A 15,370-nucleotide genomic window follows, 5' to 3' on the forward strand; every position below is an offset into this window, starting at 1 on the left:
GCGTCTTGCCTTCCTGCTGGCACGTGGTAAGCGTGTCTTTCACCTGAGGCCCAAAGAGAGAGGAGCCATCAAAGTGGGTATTGGTGAAGGATGCTCTGAAAGTTTCCACAAACTGACACAGCCGCAGCCAAGAATGTCTCCTTAGAGCCACTCCTGTTCCTGCAGCTCTACTCGCTCCATCGGCTTCATATGAAATAAGTCTCATGGAAGAGCTGACTACTGAATTAAGAGTTGCCAGCTGGGTAGCTACCTTGGCTGAAGCTCCCTCAGCTGTGGGATCTTGTAGGGTATCTCCAAGCTCTTTTAGGAGATCCCTCTGAAGCCTAGTAAAGTGGGAAAGATAGTTCAGGGACCTAAGGGAGAAGGTCGCTGATGAAAACATCCGCTTCCCATATCTGTCTATCATATGAGAGTCTTTATTCGGTGGCTGGAAAGATGAGGGGGTTTCAGCTAACTCTCTCTTTGTGGCTGCTGCTACCACCATGGCATCAACTGGTACACCTTTAGTTAAAAATTGTTTGTCTTGGGGAGCTGTGATGAATTTATTGGGTCTCCTCCATGGAATCTGGAGCTGACCGAGCCTTTCGAGACACTACAGACATGAGTGGATCAAAGGGCGGAGACACCCAGGAGGTGGAAGGTCGGGAAGCAAATGTGCCCAGGTATACAGACTCATCCTCAGAGGGGGCTAGGGAAGTCCAGCTATGCCTCTTCCTGAGAATCTCAAGGATGTTAAAAAAGGAAACATCTTCAGCGGGGGACCTTGGGGACCCATCCAATTCATCCAGGTCTGTATCTGAGGTGACAGACTTATGGGAGTCTTGGTGCTTCCTCTTGCACTTTTTCTTCCAGAAAGCATGCTCAGAATGCTCTGGGGAGGTTTCGGAAGAAGAGGGTTCACCCAATGGGGTATACTAGGGCATAGGTTCTCTACACTTTGGGGCTAGAGGAGGAGCAGAGGTTGTCACAGGCACCAAGGGGGACAGAGCTGATGGAGCAGTCTGCGGGGACAGCACTCTCCGCATGACCTCGAAGGTGCCGCGGTCTCAACACAAGGAGAGCTCCAGCTCCGAAGAAACCGGAATCCCACCCTGTGTCGAGGGCGATGGCTCTGAGGTCGATGTGGGGGCCGAGCTCAACTGAGTCAATGCTCCGAGAGGGAAAGCAGGGTCGGACAAGAGTCCAATGCCACTTCCCCCCTCGGAGCCAACGAAAGAGCTTCGGCGCCCAGATACCTTGATGGGAGGAGGAACTGAGGTAATCGGTGCCAACGTCAGTGCCAAAGAGGATGTCATCAGAGCTGAAGGAACCACTATTGGAGCGTCCATGGACTCTGGCTCCGAACTAAGTATAGCCGGAGGAGGAATTGAAATTGAATTGGATGGAGCAGACGCCTGTTGAGGCGGACTCGAAAGCATTTTAGCAAGGGCCTGTGACTTCAGCAACCTACTGACCACTCTCTCCACATCCTGATCTGATAGCCATGAGGATCAAGAGGAGTGGGAAGATGAGTGATGACTAGACTTACTTTGAAGAAAGGGTGATTGTGGCACCGAGTGAATCGGCTCCAATGAAGGAGACCTGGCTCATTTGTGGCTTCAAAGTAACAATTGGAGCTGACGAAGGGGTAGTCTTGTCGGTGCCAGATGGCACCGGCACACTTGATTTGTCAAGCTCACAGGTTGGTTCCGAACATGGAGCCGACGGCTTGACTGATTTCAAAGGTTTCACTGGCTGAGATGCTTTAGCTGGAGAATCCTGTTGTAACAATCCATGGAGGATAAGCTTGTTTTTCCGCTCCTGCATGACGCTTGGACTAAATGCATGACAAATAGCACAAGAGTCTTGCAGGTGCAGAGCCCCCAAGCAGTAAACACAACTAGTGTGCCCATCTGTCAGAGACATCTTCTGACAGCATGAGTCACACTTTCTAAAACCAGAGGTTTTAACTTCTTTAGACATTTTACCAAAAGACAAACTACAATAATAACTAAAAATTTATAAAGACCTTAAAGGAGAGCCAACTTAAACGGCTGTCCTTAAGGGGGGGAGGGGAAGAACTCTCTAAGCTGAACGAGTTCAGGGAATAACAGAAGTCCTAGCAACTAAGGGGCGATGGCCAACACAGTAAGGATGAGATAAGGGGTTTACAATAAAAAGGAACTTACAAACTACTACAACAGAGAAAATATATATCAAATTTTAAGCACAATATTTGAGTTTAATAGTGAAAAAAAATAATACTACGCCTGAGCCAGTATTGATCGCAATCTTGCAGCTAAAGTGGCAAACGAGATATGGGTAGCTGATACTGGGCATTCTGGGATAAAGGGTAGCCTCGAGCCAGTAAAGAGCTCTCAAGCTTCAGTAAGTGGCCGAGTCAGAGCCGAGGATCGGCTCTGAACTCATCCAGCAAGAACGAAGGCGAGATTGGACAACTTAACATCACTAAGTTCAGATCCCAAGGTGAAGTAGGATCTTTGTAAGGTGGTTTTGGCTTTGCAAGGTTTGTGAGTAGCCAGGGAATAGTCTTTAAAAATATTATGTAAATTAGAAATAGCTGCTAATTGAACTTTGATGGTAGAATGGAAGCACCTGCCTTGAAAAGTGTAGCTAAAAATTCTAGGATTTTATCATTGGACACTGAAATGGGATCCTCATGAGCCCAAAAGGTAAACCTTTTCTATTTACTAGCACAGAGTTCACGGGTAGCTGGCTTATGAGAGGCTATGAGTATATGACGTACCGGGGAGGAGAGAGAGGGATGCCTGGCTATTAATTTTACTGGAGAAACCAAGCTGTCAGCTTGAGGTTTACAATGGTCAGACGGATTAATCCCTCTGGGTGAGATAAAAGGTCTGGAGCTGGGTCCAGAATCCAAGGCTGTTGAATCAGATAAGGACAAAGAAAGGGGAATCATATTAGTTGAGGCCAGTATGGTGCAATGATGATTACTTTGCTCTTCAAACTGATTGCTTTCTGCAGGAATTTTGGGATTAGAGGAATTGGGGGAAATGCATATAGTAGTCCGGGGGCCCAAATGTGGAGAAGAGCATCTCTCGGTGACTCCTCCATAGGGGGGATTAGGGCAAAATAGTTGCTGCACTTGTTTAGGGGAGAGGCAAACAAACTGCAGCAAGGCTCGTCCCATTGATGGAAAATCATTTCAGTCACTTTTTGGACAGAGAGTCCACTCGTGAGGTAGGAGAATACACCTGTTTAGTTTGTCCACTATCACACTGGAACTCCCCGGAATTTACATTGCTATCAGAAAGCGGTTGGAAGAGATCGCCCACTGCCATACACTGCGCTTCTCGACAAAGGGGATAGGATTTGGTTCCTCCCTGCTTGTTGATGTACCAAACTACTGACATATTATCCGTTTGAATCCCAACTGTTCCTGAAGGAAGAGCAGCCTGAAAGGCCTGCAACACTAAAAGCACTGCCCTTAGCTCCAGTACATTGATATGCAAGTTGGCCTCTATGATGGACCAAGTGCCTTGGACAGTGCTGCACAGATAATGCCCCCCCACCCCATCTGGGAGGCATCTGTGGTCACTATGGCTTGAGGTTGTGATGGGACAAAAGGACAGCCTAGGAAAATCTTTTTCGAATGAATCCACCAAGCTAGATCCTTTTTGCAAGGATTGGTGATCAAAATCAAGTCTGACGTTGGTATGACATTGACCACTGGGATGCTAGTAACCACTGAAGTATCATCATGTGAATCTTGCTAAGGGAACTAAAGTTATAGCTGCAGCCAAGGAGCCCAGTGTTTGAAAGACTAGAAGAGTGGTTACCTTTCTGTTGCTGATTATTTTGTGTACCTGAACTCTGATTTTCGCCAGTCTCACAGAGGGAAGAGAGACTATGGAAGTTTGAGTATTTAGAAGGGCTCTTACAAACTTTAAATTCTGAGTTGGAGTTGAGCTTTATTTTTCATAGTTTGCAGTTATTCCTAGGTAAGAACAAATGTGGAGTACATGGTCTCTTGATTCTATCAATTGACACCTGCTCGGGGTAGTAATGAGCTGATTGTCTAGATAAGGAAACACTTGGAATCCTTGCAGTCTCAAATGAGCTGTAACTACTGCCATACACATGAACACTCTAAGAGGCTGTGGTGAGACGAAAGAGAAGAACTCTGAACTGAAAGTGATTGCATCCCAGATGGAAGTGGAAGAATCTCCTGGATCGTTTGTCCATCTCTATGTGGTAATACGCATCCTGAAGATCTACTGAGCACATCCAATCGTCTTTTTCCAAAAATGGAAGAATGGACCGTACTGTGACCATCCAGAATTTGGTCTGGCGAACTGATTTGTTCAGTACACCTGGATACAAAATTGGACTCAAGTCCACTGTCTCCTAGCACTAAAAATAATTTTGAGTAAATTCTGGACTCTCACTGGTCTAGTGAAACTTCTTGGATGACTTTTTTTTTTCTAGCAGTTTTTGGATTTCTATAACTGCTTGTTTCCTCTAACTGGGTGGACTGCCAGGGATTTTCTTACATATGGGAAGAGGAAGGGAAAAGGGAATTGTATAACCTCTAGATATAATCCTCTGCACCCCAAGCATCTGATGTTATTTGTAGCTAGGCATTGGGGTGCAGGGATTAAGTGTCCCTCGACTGCAGCCAGAGGAAGACAACTGGACCTCCTTTCAGGAGTGCTGGTAGGGCTTACCAGAGAAAGAATCTCTGAAACCCTGATTTTTGCAGGCCACCTCTGCCGCGGGGGTGGCATCTTCCATTGAAGTCCCCCCTCTGTCCCTGGGGAAACTACTTCCACGTATGTCTTAAACAACAGTTTTCTACTGCTTCTCTGAGTTTTAGAGAATGACCGTTGAGTGGAAAAATGTATGCCCACTGCAGAAAGAGTCTTTCCATCTTTCTCACACCTGGATAAAGTTTCTCTAACCTTTGGACCAAACAGAGATGGCCCATCAAAGGGTACAGTGACAAATGAAGACAAATGGCTCCACAAAGTCACATAGGTGTATCCAGGCATGTCTCCTAAAAGCAACCAGCTGCTCTAGTGATCCTTTCGGCTGCATGAGCAATGATCCTCATGGATGAACTGGACACAGACTCCATGGCAGCCAACTTGGATGCCACTTCCTCTTGGGCATCCTCAGGAAAGGTTGCTGTGAGGGTATCCCACTTCCCAAACCTATCCATCACCTGAGACTCTCTGTTGGGTGGATGGACAGAGGAACTCTCCTTGGCCAGTTCCTTCTTTGTGGCTGCTGCCATGACCATGGAATCAACAGCTAATCTCTTGGCCCAGAAATGTTTGTTTTCAGGGGTGGACAGAATTTAGTCAGATCTCCTAGGGATATGCTCTATGGTATCAGGGCCCTTCCATGCCTGCTGAGAGCTCAACTGAATGAGCTCATCAGTGGGCAAAGTCACTCAAGAGGTAAATGGTTGAGTGCCAAAAGCATGCAGGTACACTGACTCCTTGGAGGAAGGATTTTGGGACTTCCAGTCACCCCTCTGCTTTAACATTTCCAGGATGTCTCCAAAGGAGATCCCTCCCCTTCATCAAAGTTGGTGTTTTTTGTGATAGATTCCTCTTAGGAATCCAAGTGCTTCCTCTTGCACTTTTTCTTCTGAGAAACCTCCTCAGTGGCATGATCTGGGGAGGTAACAGAAGAGGGAATTCCTGTCTGGGAATCTACAGTTTTGGCACCAGCTGGCCTAGTGGAGGTACTAGTTGAATATCTGGGCAGAAGGAAAGCAAGGGTATCTTTTCCGAAGTGTAAGATGCTGACTGGCTAACTGCTGCTGTCAAGGCCCTCTCCATAGTCACAAAAGCTGTCCCACCCGAAGACGGAATGGAGCCCAAAACAGAGAAAGACTACCTCAGAACTGTGGTCGCTCCCTGCTCGGAGGAGACACCTCACTTGGCTAAAGCCAGAGCCAAACCCATCTGTGCAGAGGTTCCAAGGTGCAGAGAAGGCTCAGAAAAAATAGGAGTCTTGACTCAAGCCCCTGAGAGCCAGCTGGGCAGATGTGGCTTCGGGAGGTCTCCAGTTCCAACTGAATCGAAGAGCTCAGAGCCGGAATCGGATCTGATGACATGGACATCTTTGGCTCTGATACAGTCTAAAGCTTCAGCTGAAGTTAGAGGAGTAAGTGATGGAGGGGTAAAGGAAACTTCAGATCCTAAGGCCATGGGGGCTAGAACTACTGTGGAACTTGTCAATCCTGTTGCCCAGACTATGTTATTCACAAGTCTCTCCACATACTCTTCAGTTAGGGTTTTGGTGGAATGGGGAGACAGAATGGAAAGTGATTTTTTTCTCCAAACATCTTTATTAAATTTTCACATATGACAAAGGCAATCTTACATTTATATAAATGAAAAACATACAAAATGATACCACTTTAGTTGCAAACAGTTTACATCGCAGACACCACTGAGACAACTGTAGTTGCAAACATTATACATCACTTATAAACCATCCAGTCAATGTTAGTTAAGTATTATACTGCTCATTCAAATCCTGCATCTTAAAACTCATTCCTGCTCTGCATATATTGTTCCCACAATTCCCATTTTTCCTATGTAGTTTGTTCCTTCCCTTTTATAAAGATCCCAATTCCAGTTGTTTTATCTCTGTTATTATATTCACTACTGCTAGTTAAGTTGGTCTAGACTGATTTCCATCTTCTAGTAATTGTGTTTTTGGTAGCCACCATAATTAGACTCAGCAAGGCTTTACAATGTCTACACAATTCCGATTCTGTAGCATAACTCAAAAAAGTCATCTCCACGGTCAGTCCAATAGCAGTAGTCCATTCAGCATATCCGAAACAGCGGTCTGCAAGGAATCCCTAAAGTCTGCCAGCTCATTACACTCCCAAAAGATATGTTCCCAGCTACCTCTTTCTTTCCCATCACACCTCCAACATTTGCTATTCACCTGAGGAAAAATTCTTTGGAGTCTACTTGGGGTATAAAAATACCTATGTAAACACTTCCAGGCAAACATCCTAATTTTTTTAGACTTTGTTGCATATTTGGGAGATATATCCCCCCATTTTCTCTTTGTGAATTGCTTATGCAATCTCTCTTCCCAATCCTTTCTAAGCTCCAATGATTGATTGTTATAATTATCATGCAATATTCTACATGCTTTACTAATTATTCCTTTTTAATGGCAGCTTCTGTTCTAGATTCTATTAAAAACTCTACCAGTGCTGGTCTTTCATTTAGAAGCCCCCTATTTCTTTCTCTTTGCTTATACTCTGATATCAATCATTGGTAGGGAAGGCAATCTCTAACCTGCAGTCCAAAAAAATTCCTGGCCTCTTCCCATTTTATTAACTTTCCCTTTCTAGTTATTTTCTCCCAGTACTTTGGTTCCTTTGCGAGTTTTCTCCAATAAATTCCAGCCCCCTCTTGCCTATTATCTGTATCCCTGACCACAGTCATCCCTTTTGGCAAAATCTTTTCTCCATTCTTGTGCTGGTTTAGTTCTTAGAATACTCTCTGCTATTTTATGAATATAATACTCTTTATGATTCTGGTTGCTCTTAAGAGTCTGCATCCAAAATTCCAATCTCTCTATTTCTTGACCTTTCTCCCTGTGTCATCATTCCTTTCCACTTTGAATTATAATTTTTTGCTTGTGCTATGTATAAAAGCCTTAACTGTGTTGCTCTAAAATACCCCCTCAAATTAGGTAATCCTAGTTTGCCTTGTTCTACTGGTAGAATCAGCTGATCCCACTTTATGCTTGCCGTCTTCCCTTCCCAGATAAAATCCTTCAACTCTTTTATTAATTGCTATCCACAACTTCTCCTCTGGTTGATAAAAGTATGTCTGATCTGTGTATAAGACTAAAGGGACTAAAAACATTTAATGGCTTATACCTTTGTATCCATATCCATATAACAAAACTTCCAGTCTCTCAATTTTTGTATTATCTTCTGTTTAGTTTCTTCCCATATATCCTTAGCTGCCACCAGAGAATCATTTCTAATCCACAGTCCTAAATACTTCATTTTATCATGTCCCCATAAATATGGATATTGTTGGACCAATTAATGTGTGGGTACATCATTTACCGCTATTGCCTTTATTTTAGCTTTGTTAAGTTTGTACCCCAAAAAAGATCTGAAACTGTCTTAAAATGTTCCACAACACTGTACTGTCCCTTTCTGGTTTTGTCATGTATAAAATAATATCTACAAATAGAGCCAGCTTTCCTTACTACCATACCAATTATATCCTTGAATTTCTGATTCCCTTATTTTCCTTGCCAATGGCTCTAAATATAATGCAAACAACAAAAAGGAAAGTGGACAACCCTGCCGGTTCCACTACTCAAGCGGAAATGGCTTGTTGGTCTAGGGGTATGATTCTCGCTTTGGGTGCGAGAGATCCCGGGTTCAAATCCTGGACAAGCCCTGGGTTTTTAGGGTTGGGAGGGTGGCCTAATGGCCTAATGGTTAAGATGTTTGTCTTACAAACACAAGGTGCTGGGTTTGAGTCTCACAAGGGATAATTGGCTAGACTTAAAATGGCTCACAAGGGCAGTTAGCCTAGTACTAACCTATGAACCTAAAAAATTATCGAAGAGGATCCCACCCACTTTAATTTGCTCCACCGATCCCTCATATATTCTTCTAATCAACCTTATAATTTTATCAGGGAAAGGAAATGCTTCCATTGCCCTGCTCATGAAGTCCCAGTCTACTGTGTCAAATGTTTTCTCTGCATCAAGACCCACCAATAAAAGTGGTACTTTCTTACATTCTGTTTCCCTCTGGATCATCAATGTTCTGATAATATTGTCAAATATTTGCCTCCCCTCCACAAAAACCACGCTGCCATTCTTTTATTATAGACATGAACACTTTATAATCATGGTTTAGTATTGAAATTGGCCTGTAAGAGGATGGATCAGATGGATCTTTACCCTCTTTAGGTATTACTGTTACCACCGCCTTCTTCCAGGATGCTGGTTATTTCTCCTCCTCTTAAAATACTGTTAAACAACACTTTCCAGATCTTTATCATTTTTTTCCCTAACTTCCAAACTTCCACAGGAATATCATCTACTCCTGGGGACTTTCCTGTACATTGGTTATACATAGCCATTTTTGTCTCATCCCTTCATATCCTGTTAGTAATTGAGCCTCATCTACCTCTAACCTTGGCATATTTAATCCTTCCATAAACATTTCCATGTGTATCTTTTCTTGATTTCCATATTTCTCTGCCTTAGACACATTTTCATAAAATTTCTGAAATATTTCTAATACATCTACAGGGTCTCTTGTTATCTTCCTTGTTATAGGCTCCCTAAGCTTGGTGACTGCCCTTTCCACTTTCTATTGCCTGAGATGTTGTGCTAAAGAATGGAAGGTGATTTTGGCCTTTCCAGAAAGAGCGAAGGCAGCCTATCTGGAAGGGTGTCAAATGAGGGTGAGTGTGTAGTTCTAGACAGTGTCAACATGGAACACACCCCAGATAGCTTATTTGGTGTTGAAATGCTTGGCGCCGAGGAAAGAGTCTGCACCAATAACTGCAGTGCAGATGGCTCAAGATGCTCCAGAAACCTCTGGTGTCAAAGACTTTGTCTTATCTGGTAGGTTCGGTTCAGAGGAAGGTGCAGGAACTGGTATCTTTTGTACTACGTCTGTCAGTTCCGAAGAAAGTGTAGAAACCAAAGACTTTAGCTTTTCTGTAGATGGTGCTAAGGGAGAAGCTGGGACCGACACAAGGAAGAAGGAGATGACAAATCAGTTCTACTTTTAAGTTTTTCAGAACCAGATATGGCCTCACTAAAAGCAGATAGGATAAGGCCCTTCAAGATTAATTTATTTTTTTTTTCAACCAAAGCTCTATGGCTGAAGGAATAGCATATAGAGCAGGTTTGCTGAAGATGAAGGGGGCCTAGACAGTACACACAACAAATGTGTTTCTGAAAAGGCATCTTGTGCCCACATTTTTGGAACTTCTTAAACACAGAAGGGGCTTTGGATTTATCAGCCATGACTTGCTCCAAGAAAAAAAATGGCAAGCAGGCCACACATGCACTGAAGAAGAAGAAGAAGAAGAAGAACTATTATAAAACTACGAAAATTACACAGGGAAAAGACTATCAACAACGACAGTCAAGAACACTAATGTATTACAGAGAAAGAGACAAAAAGTACACAAAAGTGCAGAAGAGGTTCAAAATTGTAAAAGATAAGGTAAGGGTGAAAGAGACTATTGAATAGTTTGAAAAACAAGAATAAAACTTTCTTAGCTTGCTCGAGAGTACAGGCAACCACATTGTACAGGCAACCACATCTGACACGAAAGGTGTCAAACGACATCTGAGGTAACAGGGAAAGGAGAACTGTGGGTAAGGGTTGAGCTTGAGAGTTTTTGGCTTCCGTGAGCTGCAGTAATGGCCGAGTCGGTTATGATGCTCGGACCCGAACCCATATGTTGAGGATAACACGGAAACTGACATCAGATCTCTGCCTTTCTCCACAGCTGTGCAACCATGGAGTAATCATATTTAAATAAAGGGGTGCTGGGTGTAAATACAGTTAATTTGCTTTGCTGATTTTTCAACAGTAATGGATTTGTGTATGTTTGTGGATATTGAGAATGCATTTTATTGGCTTTCCTGCAATGGATTTGCTGGTTATGACTTCATTCTGCTAACATGTACCTTTCTGACAATTTGCTTTGTTTATAACGCAAACGTCTTTGTTTTTGAAATGATGCTTCATTGTGGAAGTCAAACAATGTATTACTCAATGTTACATTCAGATAAATACTGAATGTCCTAATAAATGAAACCATATCTTTCAAAGATCCACCAGGCAATATGTGCCAGGAAAGATAGAAACAAGCCATAAAAACATTTTCAAAGTCTCGTTTAGTAGTTCAAAATCTAAGTAAAAATGACATAAGGCATTTTCTCAGGGTTACTGATAAAATATATTTTACTTACCCTAGCTAATACTGTAAAACCAGCATCAGTCAAATGAGAACACCGTGCAGCTTCCAGAATCCTGCAGAAAAAAAAATGAGTGCTATTGGATCTAAATCACAGTTGAAAAATAATAAGTTATAATACCATGCAATTGCCTATTCTGTGGCTACTTCTTGTTATGACTGAATAATCTAATGTCTTTAGGGATTATTCAAACACCACATGCTTGAGTTTCATCAACTCGTTGTTGATCACTCAAGTTATGTTGTACTCATAATTGGCAATGAGTTTAAATTACTGCTTTTCCCCGTATCTTGCCAATATACAGACTGCTCCCAAACCTCTGAACTATAAATATACTGCTCCAATCACACCAACTTGGAGAAAGTATATTTACAAAAAATCAGTGTATTTCAGTATCACCCACTGGAATACACACACACAAACTCCACTGTAAGCAGATGAGTCATGAGTATCTGACTGGCAAACATCTAAATGATAACTAGAGCCTGGATTCTTATCTGGAAACAGAGACACACAGAGACACACACACACACACACACACACACACACACACACACACACACACACACACACACACACACACACGGATTTCAGTTCTATCTCCAACACTTACTGCATCACCATGACTATTCTTCTTTACCCTTCTGCACTTGCCTTCTGTCTACAATTTCCTTCAGTATATTTTCTTCAAGTTTGCTGCTTCTCATGACCATTGTTTCTCTTTTTGTTTGATCTCCTTTCCTCTTTGCAGGATGCCAGGATAAGGACTACATTCCTGCATACAAAAGTATGTGGTTGGAGAGTTGGTATACTGGTGAAGGCGTTTAACGCACAGACACAAGGTTTTATGATATTTGAAAGGGAAACTGGATAGGTTTAAAATGGCCCTCAAGGGCAGTTAGCCTAGTACTTGCCTATAAACCCATGTTATAAGATATATCCTATAGCTCACTGTAAAGGTGGCTAGATTTGGCCCCTGGTTACATATGCTGATTTTGTACAAGCTTACTTACCTACTTATTTATTTATTTATTTATTTATATATGTACTGCACTTAAGTAGGTCCCACTGGGTTAACAATCATTTAAATAATAAGTGGAATATAAATGTAATCAGTAGATCAAATTTTGAAGTTAGTAAAAAAGTATATTTTTATTATTTAGAGAATCTAATAATGAATGCATAGATCCAGGCAGAAGATTCGTAGTGATATTCCAAAGAAGGACTAGCAAATGTCACTACTACAGGACTAAGTGACACCAGTGCAACAACAACTACATAGGTAAAGCATATACAATCACAGCAGATTCTTAAAGGTTGAGAAAGTACTGCTCTTTCTTTTGGAAAAGTGCTTCACCTTCCTGGGTTCAGATTCTTCTGTCACATATCTAATAATGCAAACATGGTAATCACACAGATCTCTGCAAAATGCTTATGGGGAGAAGTATGGTACAAAAATGTGGGAATAACTCTTGTTATAGAGTTGAGGAAAAAAATGAAAAATGGAGCATCATCCCCGACAGTAATTAGGGATATGAAGTTTTCAAGGCTGTAAGCATTCCTGTGTGTGTATCACAGGCCACAGGATGAGCTGGACAGTTCAAGATGGGGGTGGGTTGTGTAAGGTAAGTTTGGTCATTATGATTCTATTGCCCCTGCCACAAAAAGACAAATAGAACTAAGTAGGAAAAGCAATGTGCTTTAAATAAGATACAATTTTCCAATCAAAGTCTAAATTCTGGAATTTGCTCGTACATACCAAGCAGACGGGAATGACAAATTATTCGACAGGCAGCTGAGCAAATCAGCATTTTCAGGTGGGTCTTCAAAACTGCTAACACATCCCAATGGGTCAATGCAAGGGGAATTTTCCCTCAGCCCCATGTTTCAGTTCCCATGGAGATGATTATAACAACAGCATGGGTACTGTCTCCTGTATGGGTATGTGTATATGTAATGGGGTATATCCCCCTGTTACAGTTTTGGGCCTCAGAAGTGAGGTAGCTGCTGAAACACAACCCAATCAACCAAAGTTCCATCTAAGTACAGCTGAAGTCGACGACTTAAGGAGATTAACTAATGACACACACAGTTTCTCTCACGTGGCTAGAACAGTACTCAAGTTTGAAAGATCATGGTTTTATCTATCTGATACTTGTATATTACTAAATTAAATTATGCTCATCCCTTCCTCTCACTGTAAGATGCATAATGATCATAGGTAGTTTTTTTTTTTCATTTTGCTCAAATGCTAGGCCAAAATAACAGTTTTAATGTCATTTATGGCTGATATGTGTACATTGAAATGTCTTTTGTATACTCTCCTGTTTTAAAAATCTGAACAATAAGCTCAGAGATGAAGAGATGCATATAATTACCTAAATATCTCTTCTTCCTCCTAATGCATCTCACCTGTAGCCTAATTCTAATAAACAACTTACTGCTAGCGACAACCTTGTCACCTCTTCCAGACTACTAACCGCCATTTGCAAAACTTACTCTTTCTAAGTCACTTTCTGCTTCTACATATATTTATAGCACAACTCGTCACTCCTTAGGAAATCCCTTACAGTATGCTTTCTCATGAATGCCCAAGCCTCTATTCTCTTCACTGCCATGTATTCCTTGTATTTCCCTCAATGTCTGTTGATGGTTCTCAAACCAATACTTTATTGTTGAAATTAGACTTGTTCTTTTGTATTATATTTTTGCATGCTCTTCATTTTGTTGATGGTTCTCAAACCAATACTTTATTGTTGTTGAAATTAGACTTATTCACTAGTATTATATTTTTGCATGATCTTCATACATCTTATCATTATAATCTGCAATTAAATTTCTTGTAACCTTATGTATGTAAATCTTGTAATCTGTCTTCAAAAAAACTGTTACATTTATGTATAACTTGGAGCTTTTCTCCCTGGACCTCCACCGAAAATGGGATTTCACTGGCCCAGTGGACTTTCCCGATAATCAAATGCCAATAAATAAATAAATAGGCTACAAGCTAGGTTATGACCAGGTCATCTCAATCTTACATTTTAATTTACATAAATACAGAATCCTACTTACAGTTTTATTTTACTTTTGCATTAAAATATCTTTGGTTTACTACCTGAATATATCCATTATATTTTTCCACCTAATTTTCTAAGGTAAAAGAGGAGACGGGATAATTACATTATCATAACTATAGATCTGTACAGAACCACAGGGTCCTGCTGACAGGTACACTGAGGTGTTATATCAGCCATCTGCTGCAGGGGTGTACACAGAAAATTCTACTTGGTATTCATAGACTTGTTTTTTCTGCCCTCAGCCTATCTGGCATTTAGGAAGATGTACAAATCTGTTTTCCTATGCTGTCCCTAGTACTTAAAATGTATATTTTCAGCTGTTTCTTCTATTAAATATACTGTTTTGAAAGCTACGCATCTGTTGTTTGGGGAACAAATTTTGATAATTGTATCATGACCTGAAAAGGTTAAACCCTTGGTCTGTTGTATAAATATCAGTTTTATTTTCTTGCATGTAGTTTTATGTACAGTTTGGACAAAATCACATCAATGTCAATATGCATAAAACTACATTATTTGTTTAAAACATTTTCTTTTAATATTGCAAAGGATGTTGCTTTAATTACGTCAGCTTTCATTTTAATTTTACTGTACAAATTACTATACAATGTGGTTTATGGGTGGCATGTTTATTTTGATATTATACAGCCTGCTTGAAAATCAAAAGGCAAATGACCTTCATCTCCAGGAAAAATTGCAAAGTCATCATAAACAAGGAAATGACAACAACCAAGCTCTTTCCGCAAATAGAGAAAAGCTCTAGGCTTACCTTATTGGCTGATGGGTGTTACTTTGTTAACGCCAAAATGTATAAAAACTGTGACTGTCTGAAGCCTAATGTCAATCTAAAAATGTTGGGCTGGCAAATAAATTCATGTTGTATGAGTGACCCTGTAGTACTTCACTTTTTCATATTTGTGCTAATTGAATTTCTGAGTTTCTTTATAGGTTCTTGATACCATTACTTTTACACAAAGGCCATTGCTTGCATGCATTTTCAATAACACTGCTGTTAACAACTGCAATTGATATAACATATATTTTTATCAAGCCAGATTATTTACAAAGAGACCCTAGTTGCTGTCTCTATAACTTGGTTTATCCTCTGTTGCATTCCAGTTCTTTACTTTCTTCTCAGAAGCAAGAGGCACTTCACACAAACAGCATCACATGAAACCATGTAGTGAACTAGGAAAGAATGACTTGGATCTGACTAGTTCACTCCTAATAATGAGTGAACACACTTCCTGCAAACAGAGAAAAAAAGGTCTGACAGGGAATTCCAGACGTGTGTCAGGATCAAGTTCCAAGCTAAA

At 41.1% G+C, this 15,370-nt stretch overlaps 1 protein-coding gene and 1 non-coding gene across 3 annotated transcripts in view; one reads left to right on the plus strand and one right to left on the minus strand.

Annotated features, from left to right (window-relative positions):
• LOC122796566 (F-box/LRR-repeat protein 2-like) overlaps positions 1-15,370 on the minus strand; it is a 1,765,375-nt gene that overhangs the window by 369,681 nt on the left and 1,380,324 nt on the right. For both annotated transcript variants that reach the window (XM_044065149.1, XM_044065150.1), the window contains exon 11: positions 10,972-11,032. In XM_044065149.1, coding sequence (XP_043921084.1) covers positions 10,972-11,032 — 61 coding nt within the window. The remainder of the gene's footprint in view (positions 1-10,971; positions 11,033-15,370) is intronic.
• On the plus strand, positions 8,352-8,423 carry TRNAP-UGG. The gene has a single exon. It is a non-coding gene; the product is annotated as a tRNA-Pro (tRNA).

The sequence above is a fragment of the Protopterus annectens genome, chromosome 3.part0 (assembly GCF_019279795.1).
Source record: "Protopterus annectens isolate FY-2018-M chromosome 3.part0, PAN1.0, whole genome shotgun sequence".
In the NCBI taxonomy this organism is placed as follows: Eukaryota; Metazoa; Chordata; order Ceratodontiformes; family Protopteridae; genus Protopterus; species Protopterus annectens.